Source organism: Seriola lalandi, unplaced genomic scaffold (genome assembly GCF_002814215.2).
Source record: "Seriola lalandi dorsalis isolate HSWRI2012SDOR001 ecotype SW California unplaced genomic scaffold, Sedor1 jcf7180002054371, whole genome shotgun sequence".
Lineage (NCBI taxonomy): Eukaryota > Metazoa > Chordata > Actinopteri > Carangiformes > Carangidae > Seriola > Seriola lalandi.
In genome coordinates, this window is record NW_019524924.1 from 922,195 (window position 1) to 942,675 (window position 20,481).

General features: G+C 41.6%; 1 protein-coding gene across 5 annotated transcripts in view; it reads left to right on the plus strand.

Moving 5' to 3' along the window:
* Positions 1 to 7,535: 7,535 nt before the first annotated feature.
* Positions 7,536 to 20,481, plus strand: part of kcnc2 (potassium voltage-gated channel, Shaw-related subfamily, member 2) — an 88,557-nt gene continuing 75,611 nt past the window's right edge. For 4 of the 5 annotated variants that reach the window (XM_023408720.2, XM_023408719.2, XM_023408721.1 and 1 more), the window contains exon 1: positions 7,536 to 8,494. In XM_023408720.2, the coding sequence (XP_023264488.1) occupies positions 7,940 to 8,494 (555 nt within the window). In that variant the 5' untranslated portion in view covers positions 7,536 to 7,939. The remainder of the gene's footprint in view (positions 8,495 to 20,481) is intronic. The other variant, XM_023408723.2, reaches the window with a different exon arrangement.

The window sequence follows — 20,481 nt, forward strand, 5'->3', positions numbered from 1 at the left end:
TTGATCACAGCTCTTGAGTACAGTTTACACTCATGCTGCTTTCTGTAGCTGTGATAAGCAAGGGCCATCCACAAAGGCAAGCATCAGAAGATTTAATAAAAGTCAATAAATGGGTCTATTATTAAGGCTCAGATAACTCAGTCATCAGTTCAGTCATCCTACTCCATCTGGAAGCTCTCAGTCCTCTTGTTTGCATCAACAGAGCCAGAGTCAGCATGTGGTCCCTGATGTGGATTCAAGCTACAGGCAGAGCTGAAGCTCCCCCCTGTTACCTGCAGATGGCGCCACAGGAACACAGTAAGATCAAATCTTATCTCTGGGTATCTCTGTTTGCTGGGTGGCTAAGGCTTACTGTTTCTGTAGCATACGTCAGCATGAGAAATACTCACACTTAATTTATTTCATGTGGAAAATAGATTGAAAATAGATTCATTTAAAGGCAGGCAAACTCAGAAAATCATTGAGCACTGAACGTGAGTGAGCAATAAATATCAAACTGTAATACATGCTCCCTTCTGCATTAATTCCAACAAACCTTAAGTATTTTCAAAATGTGTCCTGGTGAAATAAACCACCCTCCTCTAATCAAAACTTATAATTAGACATACAGACTTTATAAATGACTTCCTCTCATGCAGCGCAGGAAAAAGATCTGGGATTCATCACAAATTAGCTCGGCTCTCTCAACATTTAATCAGCTCAATTTTCTTCCACTGGGATTTCTGCCTAATTCCATCCATGGGCCTGTGGTTAGCAGGATAATTTGTTTTTTATTGTACTGCATGGTTATGAATGGAGTTGAAAGTGTTGGTAGCATAGCCTGCCTGCGCTACAAAAAAAAACTTAATTCCTTCCACTACTCCCTTCAGGGCTACAGTGGACTTCCAATCTCACCAAAAACATCCTCAAGGGTATTTAAAATGTTTTATGTGTAACGACTCAAATGTTTAAAAGCACATTTAGCAGAGCGTAATGTATTTTTTGAGGCAGTTTACATGCTTTTTGATCAGTCTGACGAGATGGCAGTAATTGTTGGCTGCAGTAAGTGCTTCAGTGATGGGCTACTATCATACTTTAGTCCCCAAATATTGTCAGCTGTTTTCACCTGAGCAACATAAATCTAAATATGTGGAGAACAAAATGAGAAATGTTGTGCTCAATTAGAACAGACTTGTATTGAAACTGGTCTGCACCCTGCTGTGCTTTGTGTTCTCAAAATGTAAAATCTATGATAGCTCGCTCTTACAGGAAATGAACTTTATTGTCCATTTTTCTTGAAGCTCCCATATAGTATAAAGGCAGATGTCCATGTGTTGTTTGATTATAGATCAGGTCTAAGTTCTGTATTAATACTGTGAAAGTATCAGTGCTCAGTCCACAGAGAAATGCACACAGCCTGTATTCAGAAACTGAGCCTTCAAACCAGCCGTCAGGACTTCTTGAACTTAATGATGTCATAACTAAGCAGTCACCTGCTCTCAGCCATGCCTCAAGCTACTTTCACAGAAGAGAGACACTGACCTGTTGTTACTAGAGCTCCAGAGAGAAGCCTGAGAGGAGATATAAAACTACATTGACATGATATTTGGTTCTTAAAACCTCAAATATACCTTCTGATGGATCAGCACTTCAAATAAAACACAGCAGAAATATGGGACCTTTTTAAAGACATAAAAAGTGCAGATTATCTCATTAAAGGTACCCCATGGAGTTTTTAATGGGTCTCCATTCTCGCTTGCTTGGAATACAAACAAGCAGTTGATGCGATAATGTTCTCTCCTACAGTTTCAGTTTGTGGCACCAAGAAAGGCAAAGCACTAGGCCGGAAGGAAGACTGTTACAGGTGTAATCTTTAAACACAGATTTTGATACCGTTTATGGTAGGCAATATATATTCCGTGTATGTACATTATGTAATCACCTCTCTACATAGTAGCATTCATTGTTAGTCTGCCTACCAGAGTTTACCTACCACATTACAAGCATGTAATCCAGTTGAATTTATCTCTTATTTACTCTCTTATCAGAGGTGTATTAAGTTACTTCTAATGCTAACCCACTATTACCTACTGCTGCAGCTCTGTTATTAGACTGTGCGTTTTGGCTTCAGCCCATAAGTAATTATAAAGTTTTTCTATATACTTGAAGTGTTTTTGGAGTTTTGAACTCTGCACTTTTAGGTTGGAAGCAGGTGAAGTTGTGAGAAACCTGAACTGTGCTTCTTCTGCTGCAGCTTCACAGAAGCAACTGGTGAAACTGGAGGTAAAGTTTTGAAAAAATAGGATTTGCAAATGATTATTGAGGAAGGGCAGCTTCAAAGATTTCACACACGTATTTTACACCTGATAATGCGATCAGGATTATTGTCGTTTTAATAGTCTAGTTTCTACAGATGTATGGCAGAGAGGCTATGTTAAAAGATGTGGAAGTTTAACAAGCAGGGAGGCTCGAAAGAAAAGACGCCCATCATGGGAAATATAGGACTGAGTATTTTTGGAGGATTAAAAGTGAGGATATTTCAACCTCTGCTGCATCGATTTTGACCTTCCTTTGTTTCATCTGAGTTTTCCAACTTTACAGAAATGCAATACGATACTGGAATATCTCTTTAAACAAATGTCTAGTTATGTGATAAGAATGTGGTCATAACTGAAGGTGATCAATCTATTTTTTATTTATTTATTTGTTTGGAAAAATGTTAGACAGTTCACTGGGCCTTCCCATAGCGCCATGTTTCCCTCTTACTGTCACAGAATAAGATCTTGGCATGTAAGCATTTCATTTGTCATTATTTGAAGGGACATTTGAGAGAGCAGAGTTTTTATTTCAGCCCTCAGACGAAGATCTGTCCTTTTGTCTCCCAAGTTGTCTTCAAAGTCAGCAGGATTGTGTTGTCAGACTTCTGGGAGGGAGGCGGAGGTATTGTGCTTCATCAGATATAAACCCAGCAGACAATCTGTGCAGGACGGTGCCGAAAGTTCAGACTGAAAAATCTCCTTGCCTCCGTCTGCCAAGGGCACTGCTCTGCAGTTCAGAGCAAGGGATTCATTTCAGTAGTATTAATAATCATCCAGTCAATTTCTCTGAAACTCACACTATGATACAATCATTTACTCGTCGTCTTTTTTTTCTGTTGACCAAAACTTTTGTCTCATTTTCCATATCAGTTCCAGCTTCTTGTAATGAATATGAAGAATCTGCCCTCTGCTGTGGCCTAGATTATGTTTTTATTTTACTGAGCATCGCTCTTCCTATTTTATATAGTTTGAAATAAGACACTGGAACTGGCTTTTCTTTTCACTCGGTCCTCTACTTAGGAAACATTGAACATTATCGTATCATACTCCATTCCTGCATTTCTGATTGATGTTATAGTGAACCTGAATTGGAACCAGCCAAGGCCACTTGTCTAGCCTCCAGCCCCCTCTGGGACTGATACTGTGGCTCTACTTGGGGAAAATGGACTAGCCAAGGACCTTGGCTTTCCAATAGACTTTTATTTTTTTTACTCTCCAGTTCCCGATAAAGATCAGCAATCCGCCTGCTCTATTTTTAGTGAAGATATTAAAGGGAGGGAGAAGGGGAGAAGTGTCTGGATGCTATTTTCTTCCTGTATTGGTCAGTACAAGGATAGCTGTTTTTAGGCAAGGGCCGTCTTGACCCACTATAGTCCCCAATACTTCATCCTCTGTGATGAATAGCCTCATTAGTAAAACATTAAAGGGACTTAGCATCCCAACCATCTGAATCCACCAGCCGGTTCATTTTAAATCAAAGTGGGAAGCAGCAGGTCGTGGAAGATGAGTAATGTTACCACAGTAGAGTTCATGCTCTGTGTGACCTGAATTGACCTCTGCTGGTGATCTGTAAGTATTCAATAAAGTCAAGCTCATTGTAAACCTGCAGTGAAAATTATGATAGGAACAACATGTTTAAGTTTCTCAGGGGATCAGTAGCAGTTCCCTCAGGGAACAGAGCACACTACCAGGTGCTCAGGCAATCATGCTTCTGCTGCTGCTTTTATTTTTCTGCCTCACTCTTGTAGTGTGAGACTTTGGCTTTAACTGTGGAAATGCTTTTCCTCCAAGAACAGAAGGAAATGGATGAAAAAGTATGCATGTTCAAAATTCGCATGCTAAATCAAAATTCTGTTAAAGCTCTGACTTAGTATTTTAGTGTTTTGATATAATAAGCCGTAACTGACTTAATAAATCAAATTCTTGACTTGCAAATCGTTTTATTTTTACCATAACATGAAAAGTTATGTTACGGTAAAAATAAAACTTGCATTTTTTCATCGTTGTTGTTTCATACTTAACTGCACTGAAAATATTGTGATTTTAATTTAGAAAAAAACCCACCAGGTTTGATGCTGTTGTACCAAGATATAATTTGTTTCAGCAGATTGTAGTCGATGCTCCATGAGCTCATCTTTCACATATCCCTCATTGTTTTAATAATAGCTTGTAATTCAATACTAATTCAGCCCTTAACAGCCAGCCCTGCCCTGCCCTTCTCTTGAACTATGCTAGCCCTGCAGTCGACTCGGCTAAGTCACAAATTTACAGAAAAGATTTTTAAATAATTGACAAAGGAAGATGAAACAGAAATGTCTACAGATTGCAAAGATAATACATCTTGGGAAATTATAATCCTACTTTGTGTTTTGCATTTTATGACATAAATGTCTTTTCATGACAAGCACATATTGGGTGCTGAAAATCGTGAAACAAATAAAGTGTTGTATACACTTAAGTCCATCTGTTGAGCATATTTATTAGGTAATTGCTTTTGCTGTAAAACAATAGCCTACATAGAGCGTTGTGCTGTGCAGCCATTGGCAACTACTGTTTTAGAGCAGAAGAACTGATTTCTGGTAAAGAGTGTAACGTTAGCCGTTTCCTAACATCAGCAATTTTGCAACATTTTTACACTGGAAAGTCCCACCAGTGTAAAAAAAAAAACAAAAAAACTGTGTACTGTATTTAAAGCTTTTATTTTTGATTTTTTTTTTGAGTGATGGTCAAATTAGATAAACAGAGATTCTATGGCGTTCAGGTATGTGTTCATGTTTTACAAAGGGTTTAACCTGAGCCATGCCTGACAACAATGATGGTAATCACACCACATCTATGCGAGGTCAGTCAGTTTTGGCCAACACACACGTTCAGGTAACGGGAAGTAAAAAAATGGCATCGGAATCTATTTATTGGTGAATATGTTTTCAAGTCCTTTATCAAGACAGAACCATGAATATTCTTATAGTTTCAAGCCCATGCTCTCCAAAAGTATCATTTTCACAGCTGGACAGTGCTGAGGAAGTTGGGTGTGTGAGATGTAAAAGTGAGTTGATAGGTTGTTGTTCATTTACCAATTGTGAAACAAACAAACAAAAAAAATGCCGCCTTTTAACAAATTTGATCAAGACGGGAAATGAGTAATTAGGTTACTCAGAGGTTGCAGTTTTACAAAGCAGCCTTAAATCAGGGAATAATGATGCATGTAATTATAAGCGGGCTGCCTGCCGTGTCTCCTCTGATTGAGCTGTGCTTAGATTCCCTAAAGATGTCACTCTCTCCTCCTCGTACGCTGTGGAGAGTGGAGACTGTCAGATGACGTGCCTTCTGGCAGACAGCTGCATCTCTGCTCGTAGTTTCTCTTCAGTGCTGTTGAGACTGAACCTTGGTTGTGTCACTGATGTAGACCACTTGATGCAAACACTCCATGAATACATTATGTAAACAGCATTATTCTAAAGGAGTAGAGAAGAACATAAATACAGGTATAGTCTGCTCCATCAATGCTGTTACCACTTCTCATCAGTGTTAACTCATGATAATTATCCTCCTGCCACTGACACAATAACCAGGCCTCCACTAATGCTGCTACTAACACTATGGCCTCTACATCTAATTCTACTACAACTGTCTCTGCTACTATTTTGAGCACTGACTTTACCACTTATGCCACTGGCTTTACAATTACCTCTACACATGCTACTATTACTGGTAATGCTATTGCCTCTATTACCTGCACTACTACTTCTACTGGTACTAATACTGCCTGCCTTTATTCCTAAGAAAGTCTGTGAGTATTCAGGGATGGATAAAAACAAGAGACTTTTGGTCAGCTTGAGAAGTGGGATGAGGAGATCAGGAATGTAACAGCGGGCGAGGTCACGCAGCACCTTTAGGTCTCGTACTGCACTGAAGCTGTAGTGTTGTCCCTCACTAGTAAGTCACTGTGGATAAAAGCGTCCACCACAGGAGTAAATGTAAATATGTAATCAACAGGATTTTGTAGTGTATTCTTAATTTTACAGGAAGCCAATGGAGGGATGCAAGAACAAAGAGCAGGTTAATGTGGGACTGATGGCTTCTAGTTAACAGCCTGGTAGTGTAATTGATGTACCTGTTACTATGGCCTCTACTATTATTCTTTGCACTACTGAGTATTTATGAAGCACTGCATTAATTCAGGCAGAGTGCTGAAGTTGTGCTTGCATCAGCTGGCTGGCACCAACAACTTCATTCATGTTTCACCTCCAGTGGCTCAGGCACAATCTGTTTGGCCACCAGCTGACTTGTATCATTCATTTTTATGCAGCTGTATAGCATTGTCTTTATAACCTGCCACTTCTCTCACTATTACTCCACTGAAATCAACATGCCAGCTGTTGTTTCACTAGTGCAGCTCCCTAATGTCAAATCCAGTTAATGTGAGCCTATGACACAACTTGTGCAACTCTGTTAACACCACTGATACTACTGTTGCCCGGTAAAATCAGAGGGTCAGACACACACGTTTATACTGCATATATGTGTGTGTGTATGTCTGGTTAAGTGTCCTGTTTAAGGTCACCTCAACAGCGTAGAATTATTATAGCAAAGAATTATTGAAGCTCATTTGTGGCGCTTTGGTTAGGATAAAAGCTTCTGCCAAATGAGTCACTGTAATTAAGCCTCAGTTTTAGTCATGTATACACATAATTCATGTTATTGCGCAGGAGGAAGGACGATGTTCAGGCTCAGAACTCATTCCATAGATAAGAATAAATTAATCAAATTAAACCTGTAATTTCATAATGATGTAAACAGACGGAGGGTGCTGGAAGCTACTTGACCTGTTGAAGGATGGAAGGCTTATATCCCAATAAGAGAGAATTGTTTTGGTTGGTGTCACTACTTTTAATTTCTAGATAGTTTAGAGTTGTTAAATTATTTGTTCAATTCTGCAGCACTCAAATCGGTTATTGTAGTGTTTGTGATTGTTGTAGTTAATTAAATCGGGTTAAAACGAGATAACGTCCTTAGTCCGGATGGAAATTTCCCCTCCAGTTTCTTTTATCGTGACAGCAGCACTAGAGAAGAGCGCTGGTTAATTTCCCTGAAGATAACTTCCTCTGATTTTTATTTATTTATTTTTTCCTAAAGCAAAGAAACGACAAAGCAGCATCCATGTAATGTCTGACTCTTCCCAGCTAGTGATGGTCAGAGAGCCGACATTACTTTTTGTTTAGAGAGGAATCGCGATGGTTACATATTGTGAGTAACGAGCCCGACGAGCTGACGAGCGGCTGTGCGTCTTGGAGAGGGCAGGGACGCCGGAGACGCGCAACGGCAGCAGCAGCGCAGTCTATTTGGAGCCACCGGTTGAGATCATTCAACACTCCGAGAGCACTGAGTGTCTGAGCGGATTGAGGGATACAGATCGACGACCCAAAAATCTTCCCAAACAAACGATGGACATCCTCCTCGGCCCCCCAGAAAGCCACGAAAGCGACGGATGAGTGAAATCGAAGATGCTGCGCACTACGGCCAAAATCCTGGAGCTTTTTTGAACAGGACTGTGGGTGTGTGCGCGTCGGGCTCGCCGTTACCTCCGGACTGCACTCGCCAACTTCCCCCGCTTTCCATCAAGTCATGTCTGATACAGAGCAATGGGCAAGTTTGACGACAACGAGAGGATAATCCTCAACGTCGGGGGCACCAGGCACGAAACCTACAAAACCACCCTGAAGACCCTGCCGGGGACGCGACTGGCGCTGCTCGCCTCCGACTCGGACATCGACTCCGTGCTGGATCAGCTGCAACAAGTCCCCGGCTTCATCGAGTACAACGCGCGAACCAACGAGTACTTCTTCGACCGCCACCCGGGTGTGTTCGCCTATGTGCTCAACTACTACCGGACCGGGAAGCTCCACTGCCCGGCCGATGTGTGCGGACCGCTGTTCGAGGAGGAGCTCTCCTTCTGGGGAATCGATGAGACGGACGTGGAGCCCTGTTGCTGGATGACATACCGGCAGCACCGGGACGCGGAGGAGGCTCTGGACGTGTTCGAGCTCAACGTGGACAACGGGGAGGAGGACGACGAGATCGGGAAGAGGCTCGGCATTGAGGATGTGGCTGCCGACGGGAATGTGAGCCTGTGGAGGAAGTGGCAGCCGGTGATCTGGAATCTATTCGAGGATCCCTACTCCTCTAGGGCGGCGAGGGTAAGGGCGCACCGCTGCGTATGGGGCTCACCAAACGCACACAATAACCCCCACTTTACACCTTCTTTACACAGAAACGCACATCTCAACAAGTGATTTTTATCCACCAATCATCCAAAGAGAGTAAAGTAAGTCATTTATAAGTTGGCAGAGTCTCAAGAACTTGCATTCCTCTAAAAATGTGAGAGGTGGTGTGGGATCACTTCTTTTCAACAGGTCATTTTGTTTGAATTATATTGATGTCTTTTATTTCTCTTGGATGTATTTTATTTCTCTAAGTAACCAGCCTTATTTTGACTCATTTCAACTTCTTGTTTCAGAGTCTGACGTGAGAACAGGTGCGACTCTCACTTTAAAATAAGCAGAAATTTCCACTAGTCATGAGCAAACAAGGTGTTAACTCTGTCAGAATGGATATTCATAGCAATGTTGTATTTTAGGTGTGTAGGTTTGAGCCAAACAGAGGCTGTAGCCTACATTTGTTGCAGTCTGATTTTGTTTATTTTAACCATGCATCCTATATCTGTCTTACTGTAGTTTTTCAGTTCCAGTCCACAGGCTTTGTTTATTGGGTCACAGTTCTAGAAATTTCACTTCAGCAGTCAGTGTTTGAGTTATCCCATCACATCTTATTTAGTGCTTCTTTCAGCTCAAAACTGAATTGCTCAATTTCTGGTGAACACGAATGAAATGTGTGGAGGTTTCATCTTTTCCAAAATTAGTGCTGCACAACATGCTGGGAGTAGGAGAGATGTAAACTTGCAGTGCATTCAGAAAGTCTTCACACCCTGTCACTTTTTTCACATTTTTTTTTTTTATGTTGCAGTCTTTTGCCAAAATTGTTTAAAATTCATTTTTCCCTTATTAATCTACACTAAGTATCCCATAATGACAAAGTGAACCCAAAATTTCAGATTTTTTTTTTTTCTTTTTTGCAAATTTATAAACGAAGAACTAATATATCACATTGACATAAGTATTCAGACACTATGTTGTCACTTTAAATCTAGCTCAGGTTCCTCCCCATTTCTCAATCATCTTTGAGATGTTTCTACACCTTGACTGGATTCCACCTGTGGTAGAATTGGCTGATTTAGACATGACGTGGAAAGACGCACACCTGTCTATACGTCTCACAGCTGTCCTTGCATATTGGAGCGAAAACCAAGACATGAGGAGAAAGGAACTGCTGCAGAGCTCAGAGACAGGATTGTGTTGAGGCTCAGATCCTCCATAATTCTTACATGACTCTCTCCACCTAGAGCAATCAGGGAGAAGGGACTTGGTAAGAGGTGACCAAGAACCCGATGGTCACTCTGGTTGAGCTCCAGAGATCCTGTGTGGGGATGCGAGAAATGTCCAGAACGACAACCATTACTGCAGTTTGTAAAAAAAGCAGCCAAAGTACTCTGAGACTGTGAGAAACTAGATTCTCTGGTCTGATGAAACCAATATTGAAATGTTTGACCTCATTTCTGAGCGTCATATCTGGAGGAAACTAGGCACAGCTCATCACCTGAATACTATCCCAACTGTAAAGCATGGTGGTGGGTCTTCAGCAGCAGGGACAGGGAGACTGGTCAGGGTTGAGGGAAAAGTGAATGGAGTGAAGTGCAGAGCACCCAGGACCTCAGACTGGGCTGAAGATTCACCATCCAAATGGACAATGACCCATAGCACACAGCTAAGACAATGCAGGAGTTGCTCAGGGTCAACTCTGTGAATGTCTGGCCCAGCCAGAGCCCTGACTTGAACCCAATCCAACATCTCTGGAGAAACCTGAAAATGTCTGTCCACTGTCGGTCCCATCCAGCCTCACAGAGCCTGAGAGGATCTGCAGAAAAGAATGGAAGAAAATCCCCAAATCCGGGTGAGCAAAGCTTGTTGAGGCATTCCCAAGAAGACTTGAGGCTGTAATCGCTGCCAAAGGTGCTTCAACTAAGTACTGAGGAAAAAGTCTGAATACTTATGTCAATGTGATATTTCAGTTTGTCCTATTTTTAATTCTGTTTTCACTTTTTCATAATGGGGTATTGAGTTTATATTGATGAGGGGAATGAATGAATTTGAGTGATTTTAGCATAAAACTGCCACAAAAGTGAAGGTGTCTGAATACTCTCTGAATGAACTGATAGGCAGCATGTGGCATCTTTGTCATTTACTTTTGATAATCATGACGTTTTTTTACACTGAGGCATAATGGTAAATTTTGCGACATGACAAGTCTGGATTATGATGTTTTATGGGTGGGGTGCAGTTCCAAACAGTGGCTACTAAGATTAGTTGGTTAGTTGTTAGAAAATGGCACCATCAGATATTCTTAATTACCGCATCACTTGTTCATCAAAGGTTTTTGGAATAGTTAAAGTCACAGTCTGAGTGAATCAGCAAGCCAATCTTTTTTAGATTCCCACTACCTGTAAAGGACAGGGGCTCTGCTAAACTTGCCTTAGGCTCCTGGTGAATTCTGGGTAATGGACAGAAAATCATTCCCTGATCGGCAGGCTGACATTACAGCACTGAATGACTGCTGGCTGTGACGTCATGTTGTGTAAATGGATATTAATGCAAAGCAGCTACTCTAATAACTTCATGATGTCACAGGCAGCAAACACAACTGTTGAAGCTTACGTGTTGAGTTATTGAAACTAATGTGTTATGTTAAAGTTCCTGCTGTGACATCACTGATTGGGGTGTGGCCAGAGGGGATTTTGCTTGAAAATTTCAACAACTAGAGGGTAGTGCAGCTACCTGTTGTTGCTGTACAGTATATTTGATTAAGTGTAGATTTACTATTGGTGGGACAGTGTATAAAACATTTTGAAATTGACATTTGATTTGCATTTCTGGTAGCTGATATTTTGTAGTGATATAGATTTGATTCTAATTTCCCCAGATTTGATTTTTCTATTTACATCTAAAACCCATGAAACATCATTTAGTCCATCGCAGGACACTGAAACTCTTCCAGTAGCAGCACTTTGATACTGCTGCAGGAGGCTTCAGCAAAGATAAGTTTGGGCTGGATTGAATTTTTCTGCGTTACATAGCCATGTGACCTGGCAACGCACCGTGTTAAACAACTACAAGCACACGTCAGTTTGATTACCTTGTAGTCCGTCTCTTTTGTATTGTGCTAATTTAATGTTAAATTCACAGGCATTAAAGAGGAGAAATTATTACAAAATTGTACAGTCTTTATATTATAAAACTTATTATAAACTTCCTGCTTAATATTTGATCCCCTATTGCCTGTAGCTCATAGCGACTTGCACCAACACAACCCTTAGAGTTGTTTTGTCATGGTGCTCTGAAAGCATCCTGCTACAGGTAGCTGGGCACAAGTTTTATACAGAGGCTGATCTCAGGTCTTTATTTGTATTGGTATAACCTTTAGCTGCTGGTACAGTAACTTGTTGTTCCCGTTGGCATCTATGAAAAGATCTGTCGTCTAAAATCCTTTCTGAAATGGACAATTCAACTATTGTTTAATGATTTCAAAGTCATTTTAGAGGGTATTTATTTGCCAAAACAACTTAGAGAAAAATCTGTGAACCTGTTTTATGTTTCACAGTCAGAGGGTTATACTGTATTTGGTCAAAAAATATAATGACAAAGTGTTTGTTCTTTATTTGTCTCCCCATTAGTTCTTACTGTTTAATGCAGTGATCATAATGTACATCTGTGGTGCTATAGTGTTGTATACAGCGGTGCACATTAATAAGAGTTACCGTCATGCATTTATTTTTCCTTTGCCCTGCATTAGTTCTAAATGTAGAAGTTCAGCCAAATATTTTTACACTCTTAATTTAGAACCAAACTTATGAGGTTGAGGTTTGAGGAAAGGAAATGTTATTGGTTGTTTGAATAATGCCAAAGCACAAAAAAAGTTAGAACGCCCAAATCAACCAGATATTTCCTTTTTTAATTAAAGTGTCACATATGAGCACAGATGAAAATGCACACATTGTACTTTGACTTTGAAAATATGCACACAAACTTTAACTTCTGGTTTAAATAACAGGCTATCAGATGAGAAAAGACAAACACATCTTTAATTGTAGAGTTTTCTTTTGAAGAGGTGAAATTCACCAATCACCCCATTTTTTTATATATTAAAAAAAAAAAAAAAAACCTATAAAACACATGTATTAAAATGTGAAGAATTAGGTGCAAGGTCTACAAAAAGTAATATAAACTGAGTGTTAATATATCCTAGAGTTGGATCCTTCCCAGAAGTAAAAAACTAGGGTCACAAAACCCTAGTTTTGGAGAATAGAGGTGCAGCTGTTGACTGGTTTCAGTGATCAGCTTAGCCTGTTTATTCAATCAATATTTAATTGTTTCCGCTGTCGGCCAAATGAAGTCTGTCTCCCATTGACATTTTTAATGAAAAGGGAGGGACGTGTGTGTGTGTGTACTTGGTGAGGGTCATATTGGCATTGACCTCGTCCTGTATAACTTGTCCTCCTCTCACAATCCTTCAGCAAACTTTCAGTGAGGATGACGGCAGGTTTGTCTGTGTGTGAGAGGAATACTGATGCAGGATGCGTACTCTATCACTTGAAAATACTTTCCAGAGTCTAATATTTAGAAATCCTGAAACTTTGAGATTCACACAAACATAATTCATACAGCTAAATCTATGTTTAAAGGTCCCATATAGTTTCAGCAATGCTTGACTGGCAGGAAGAAGTTGAAGGAGCTGAATGCTTGTGTTTACAACACATCCCAGTATGCATACATAGAAATGAAGTCAGGCCATCAGTACAACTCAGAAGCATCTGTTTGTGTCAGTGTCTTCAAAACTCTGTCATCTGAATGTGAGCCACGTTCCCTGATGACGATGTTCTGTCTTCAGCCACATCAGACCTTAGTTTGGTGTCCTCTTTGATGCCAAAATGTTTCCTCTTTTAATAAAGGACAGCTGGGTTTGATTAACCTTTTTAATACACAACTCGTGGGTGGAGAAAACCTGTGTGTGTGTGTATGAAACAAAGAGGAGTGATGAAGTGTGTGTGTGAAAGCAAGCGTGTGTGACTAAAAGATGGCCCTTAGGACACTAATCCGCCCCCTGACAAGGCGTTAGCAGAGGGTAATGTGGAATTATCCTCCATGGAAATGAAAGGTGTGATTCCAGCTTGCTGACCCGTGCCAGTGGAAATCTCAGTCCTCTTACACAGTTCACCTTTGACCCTGACATCACAGAGCTGACGGTATTAGCTGTAAAGTGCTCTATAACTGCAGAAGTGACATTAAACGTAGCAGTGAATAGAAAGATGGCCAGGTGAATCGTGTGTGTCCTATGAACAGTGATCATCATTCGACAATCAATCACCATTTGCAATAAGGCTCCAAGTCATTATATCATACTCACTATTACAGGTGCTGAAGATATCATATGGTTTGTGTTAGTCTAAAGGCCAACTCTGTTTTCCACAGGTAAAAAGTTGTGTTAACTCTTTAGATGGGATGTTGGTTCTCCAATGTTTCATGGTTCTTTGGCAGTTCCTCACATTGGAATAGCTAATTTCTTAGAAAAGTTATTTTTTTGGCCATTTTGGTTTTGAGCTGTGCTATTATAAGTTTTTCTCATGACCAGTTGGCATTTTAACATGAGAAACTCACATTAGGTAACACAATGTGCCATCGGAACACAAGAGTGAAAATGTTCATCAACAGACGGCTGACAAATTAAAGGAATAACCAACATTAAATGTCAGTCAGGTGTTGGGTCATCACATGCCACCAGAACAGCTTCAGTCCTCCTTGGCATTGATTCTACACGTCTATGGACTCTATTGGAGGGATGAGCCATTCTTGTAAAAGATTTTCCCTTCGGGTGTTTTGATGATGGTGGTGGAGACACTGTCTAACATGTTGATGTGAATCAAATTTTGTGGCCTTCAGTCACCAGACCTCAACCATTCTCATACTCATCAAAATATTTAGTCCCCCCCCCCGCCCTATGGAGGCATTGTGATCCTGGAGGAGTCCACTCCCATCAGGATAGAACTGTTCCATCATAGGTTAAAGGTGATCACTCAGAACAACTTTGTATGGATTTGCAGTGACCCTTCCCTCTAAAGGGACAAGTGGACATAAGCCACGCCCCTCACAGTGTAACAAAGCCACTGGATCCCCTCACTGTAGGGTCAAGCATTCAGGTACCGTTCTCTTTGTGTACTCAGCCACTTGTGGAGAGTAAGATGAAAGATGACTCATCTGACCATATCACTTTTGCCACATCTTTGTTAAACCAGTGCTGCTGGTTTTTGCATCACTGAATTCTCAGATGTGCATTCATCTTTGTCATGAGGGGTTTGTGCACTGCAGCGTACCACAATATCTCTAAGTAATTATGACGCACTGTTTCTCGCTGACTCAGTCTGATTTACGTTGATACATATCGCACTAATGCATGAGCATCATGCTCATCAAATGTGTGCTGTCGACGGTGATGTCCGCCCCTGTTTACTGACGTCTTTTCCATAGATCTACATGCAGATGTCACTTTAGCCCGTTGAGCATCTGTGACTGAAGCTGCTGCCACCCGTGCCCCAGCAATGAACCCTCTTTCAAAGCCACCTAGATCTTTTCCTCCTGCATCTTGTCACAAAATTAGAGTCAGTTAGGCCTGCTCAGCATTTTTATACACAATGCCACAAAGCATGATGGGATGTTAACTGCTTCATTGTACCACACAGTGCACCTGTGTGGGTGCATCTGAATTCATTGTTTATCCACTCATTTACTCAGGGATTTTTCTGTAATTTGTTACCGTATGTAGATATTCAATTAAGAAGCTCTTACAAAAAGCACTTGTTGCAGCGATGGCCTCAAAAGGATGTGCTACAGTATTAGGTTAAGGGTCCCAATATCTTTGTTCATGCATTTATCTAAGCATCATGTATGTTCTATTAAATACAGAATAGAATAATTGATATAATTACTTAGGCAGTATCAACTTATTCCAGAGGGGTTGTGTTTTTTTTTTCTTTAAGTGGAAGGCTACAAATAAGCTTTTCCTACCTGTTTTTACGGACATGTCTTTCCTGTTGTGGCTGTCAGTGTAAATGTGTTCAGTTCCACTCTGCCACCACAGTAATGGCAGCGGTGCTAGAGAGTGCAACACATAAATCAGCTGCAGGATTTCTTTGTAGAGATCAGTGGAAATGAGGGTAGAGACAAACGGGGAATGACATGTAACAAAGCTCAGACACAAACCACTCGTGTTGCAATTCACAGCCTGCACCTTAAACACTCTAGGCCACCAGGGGGCCCCATCAAATTTTTAATTTAAAGTAAACACAGCAAAAACATTCAGAGTTTCCAATGCTAGCTTAAAAACAGCTCCTAACTTGCTCTTCAGTGAAACACATGGTATAGTGCACTGTCAGGAAAACAGGCTCTTTACAACACTTGTTAAAAGGTTTATGGGAAATGTGGCCTTCATTTTGGGACTCACCAGTCCTCTCCATCACTGTATCATGTGTTTACATGAATTAATTCCACAACTCTTCATATGGAAGCTTCTTCACTACTGTACTAATTGACGTCAGACTGCAGCTCAGTGTCAGCTCAGCTGTCAGAAAACCTTTCATGGGATTGTTTCTCCAGGTAAGTTGAAAACCCACGAGTCTGATCTGTCCCTTTAACCAGCCCATCCACGAGTGTTCATGTGCCAGCAGTCAGCGGTAGCAGGCGTGTTTCTCTGGGCTCCCCACGCTGTTTCTATTGTTGTAGCCATCCTGTTCTCTCCTCACTCTCAGTGCTGCCTCTTTAATCTGTATGCAGTATGTTTTCAGAGCGGCTGTTGGTGTGTTCACTCGTCTGAGTGAGACAGTGAGAATTTCTGTTTGATTTTTACCTGTATGTTCATGCTTGTGTTTCTGAAAAGGAAAAGAGTGTGTCTGTGTGCTTGTGTGTTTGTGTCTGTGTGTCTGTAAGTGTATATATTCTCCTATGTGTTAATCTGTTTGTTTGTCCCTCTCATGTCTCTGTAGTTGGCCATTGCTGGATTGGGATGGTAACAAAAAAGGAGAGAAAAAGAAATAACACCCACCACCTTTTTCATTTCCCATGTCTGTGCTCTGAGGCAGAGGTTTTAACTGATGCCTGACTTTGTAGCCCCACACACACACACATACACACACACACACCGCAACTCCCCCACCACCACCACCACCCACCCACCCTTCACCCCCTTCCTCCCATGATCCCATCTGAGACTGCAGCTTTGCTTTCTGCCACTTAAGAGGTTAAAAACCCAAACCGTCTGGGTGCCGCCTGCCGCACGCCTGAAGACACCAAAGCCAGGCTGCACGCTCAGCCTGCCTGTTGTCATGGCAACATCATCGCTCATCACCACGGCCTGTTTTCATTCAGATCTGTCCGGTCTGTGAAACTGATTGATTTCAGAAACCTGCTCGACCATGAACCCTTATTGCTCAGTAACCCCTCGCGTGCCAGCTTGTTAGTCTTGGAGCAGCGATGCAAAAAGAGGGCGTTGGAGCGTCACTAACACAACTGATCCATGTGTGCGCGTCTCTTTAACTGCTTCCTTATTGCTGTCAGAGGTGATGCATGGTGATGTGCTTCAGCATCCTCACATTCTCTGCTCCTGTCAGGGCTACAGGTGCATGAGGGCTCATCAGAAGGCCCTGCTGAATCACATTGTGCAGAGTCTGAGGTTGTAGACGACAAGGCCACGCTGAGTAAACAGAGTCTGATGTGTAAACAGCAGCAGATCTGACGCTGGGTAGGAGAGCAGGGCAAATAGCTGCCCGAGCGTGGGCGGTGACGGCACGCCGCTGGGCATGTTTGTAGCGGCTGCCAGTCACGTTAATATGCCCCGCCAATCATCATCCTGTGCTGCTTTGGTTGACTATAATAGCTCAGTGTACAGGAGTAGTGTAGACGGCTGCAGCTATGGTAATTAGGAGTGAAGTTAGTGTGAGTAAGACTTTCACATTAACAGCTTTGGTTCTGTTAAATGTAATGTCAATTATTTTGTTGTAAGCGCTCATCACGCTGATGTTCATACATTGCATTTTGTGCTGTCAGTGGTGCACTTTGGTCTCTGTGATTACCTTCTCAAACATACAGAATGTAGCAGGGCTGGCTGTTGCTACTGATTTCCAAAGTTGATTCAACATTGATTCAGTTACGATACCAACTTTGCTCGGATATGAAGATTCTCAAAACTGATGCTGTAAATTGTTCCTCTAACCAGGTGCATTCTTAAAAATATTGATGTTTACATTACAAATGGACCCCAAAGCAGTTATATTAACGCAGTGTTTAATTTAATGTGACCAACAGTTCAGACACACATCTCCAGAGATAATAGGTAGGTCAGTAATGTGCATTGCTAGTGTGCCCCGGTGCACCGGCTACAGTTTGAACCAACAGGTGCACACAGCTTCTTCTTCTTGAATATCTTGCTTATGGGTTTGCTTTTGTCTCGCTCTTCACCGTCATCATAGTTTTTAAAATCTGAAATTTATCCACACATCTTCCTGTAGACCTGTGCCTTCAGTCACACATCCACAGGAGACTAAAAAACGTATAGTAGAAGATCAATCTCAGGATTTTATGAATCAACAGCGGATTATTCAAATGATGATTGATTTGAATCAGAATTGGGGTTTTTTTCCCCCAACCCAGTCCTTGAATGTAGAACAATGTGATCATGTAACATCTGTGACATCACCTGTACGTATATGAGAGGAAGTCTTGAAGTTTGGATATGGATGCTCTTGGAAGTTAATGTAGCTACAAAATTTCAAATTTGGACATGACAGAATAAGCCTAAGAATTGCAAATGTGTGGTTGTTGTAGCCGACTGTTATATGCAGCTCTACGATTTATTTCATATGTGTTTCTCACTGTCAGACTCAAGTCAGTTATCAGTCTAGACCCAGACTACAGTCCGCTTATTAGTGACCTCGGCCAATGGGTAACATTATGCTATTTACAAAAAGTCCATTCTTATTCACCCCACTATGATAGTAGTTGCCAGTGACTGTACAGCGCAACTTCCAGTGTAGACTACTGTTTTAGTGCAGTGCCGTGTTTTATGGGAAAACTGCATTTTTTTTGTTTTTTTTTATCTGGGTGTGGAATTATGAAATTTATCAATACATTTATGTGGCATTGGATCAGTGCTTACAGTCACTTACCCGCAAATGCCCGTATTGGAATCAGATCAACTCTAATTGGAACCAATAGAAAAGATGGCCACAACTACAAAAATATGATCCATGTTGTAATAAACTGGAGTTGTTTTTCTCACTTGCTTCACGAACCAGCTGCAGTGGTTGTTGTGCGGTTTAACCATTCTTCTGTTCAGTTTGTTGTAGCCAAAAAAGCACCACCACCCAGAACATCGACCAAAAAACCTGATAAATAAAACCCACCCACTTTTGTTACTGTTGTATTTTATGAATTGGTGAAATAGATGAGCAGGAGAGATGTTTATTCATATGATGAGTCAGTGAGCATCCACCATAAACAAAAATGAAGAGCAGGAAGGTGTCTGTGTATGCATACAGAAAAGAGAGAGAGTCCTGTTGGATATTTCATGAAGGAGACTCGCTCAGCATGCATGATTGGATCCGTTGCCTTGCAGTTGCTTGCTATACACTGTATCCCATCAGGCCTTGCTCTCTGTGTCTGTCTGTTGGTCTCACCCTCTCACTCCCTAATGCGCACACACACATTCACACACCCTTCCACCAAAATGAGGAACATCCTCAGTGTCTCTTGCAAAGTGACTTTTGGATTATTACACAGCAGTGTCAGATTTGGCACACGTGATGATGATGTTACTCTGAGGCCTTAAACTGTGTCTGTGACTGATTTCTTGGTGGATATAAGAGTAATGGATTGTGGCTAGTCACTGCTGCGTTGATCTGTTCATCCTTGATGGAACAGCAAGCACCAAGAAGAAAAGCCGAAAGTTCACGTTTTTAAAACTGCAGCAACTGGACACCAGTCGGCATGATGCGCATTTGATTCTGAATGAAGCATTTTGAAGCATGAGAAAAAAGTGCATGTATTCCATGACGGCAGCACTCCTCTTTGTCTTGTTAAAGGTTTCTACAGGTGTTAATTCAACAGAGCATCTGATACGAGTAGTGCATTTATTAACTCACTCCCACCCACCGTCTTCCCACAACAACCAGGCCGAGCTTCTACTGGTGCACCTCTGAAAAGAGTAACAACACAAAGCTTAGTCATCAGATCATGTGAAGTGTTAAAATGTTGTGTGTATGTACTGGAAACACGTGCGAGAAGAGAGTGACAGTCACCTGAGAATGAAGGCACGGTGGGTGGAAATGCATTTGGTCGAGCTTTATTGCTCAATTTGCAAACACAAACGAATGTCACCTTGAATGGAGACCACGAGGAGCTCTGCTGAAAATGGAACAGATCAAAGAGGAGTTAGGTCTCGTTCTTTGATGTCCATCTCGGCAGGAGAACACTCTGAAAGATACTGGATTATACAGTAGATAGTAGCGCTTCACAGTCAGAAGTGCACTTAGGAATGGGTTAGATAAGAGTTCTGTATCATGCATTTATGGATGTGATGGCATGCATGCTAAAGGTGTGCTCCTTCCGTCTTCCATGCGCTGCCCATCGACTGCCAGGAGGGGCCCTGCTGTGGTCCCTGGGCTCCGAGAGCTGCAACAGATGTGCCGTTTGTTTGGGCTGAATGCTGAATAATTAATGCTTATCCATTCACTCTGAAAGATTGAGCTCTTCCCAAGGACAATGGATTTACTGAAAGTTCTTTTCTCTGGCACCGTTTGCACAACCCCGAGGCTCACGCATTAAAAGGTAATTAATAAATCAGACTTTCAGGCTGATTTGTGTTTCTTGACTCTGCGCCCCAGTTGGCTGACTGTAGCAGAGTCGCTGTCTAAGAGTACAGTGTGAATTCAGGGGAAGCAGGATAAGTGTGGGTTTAAGCAGCTGAACCC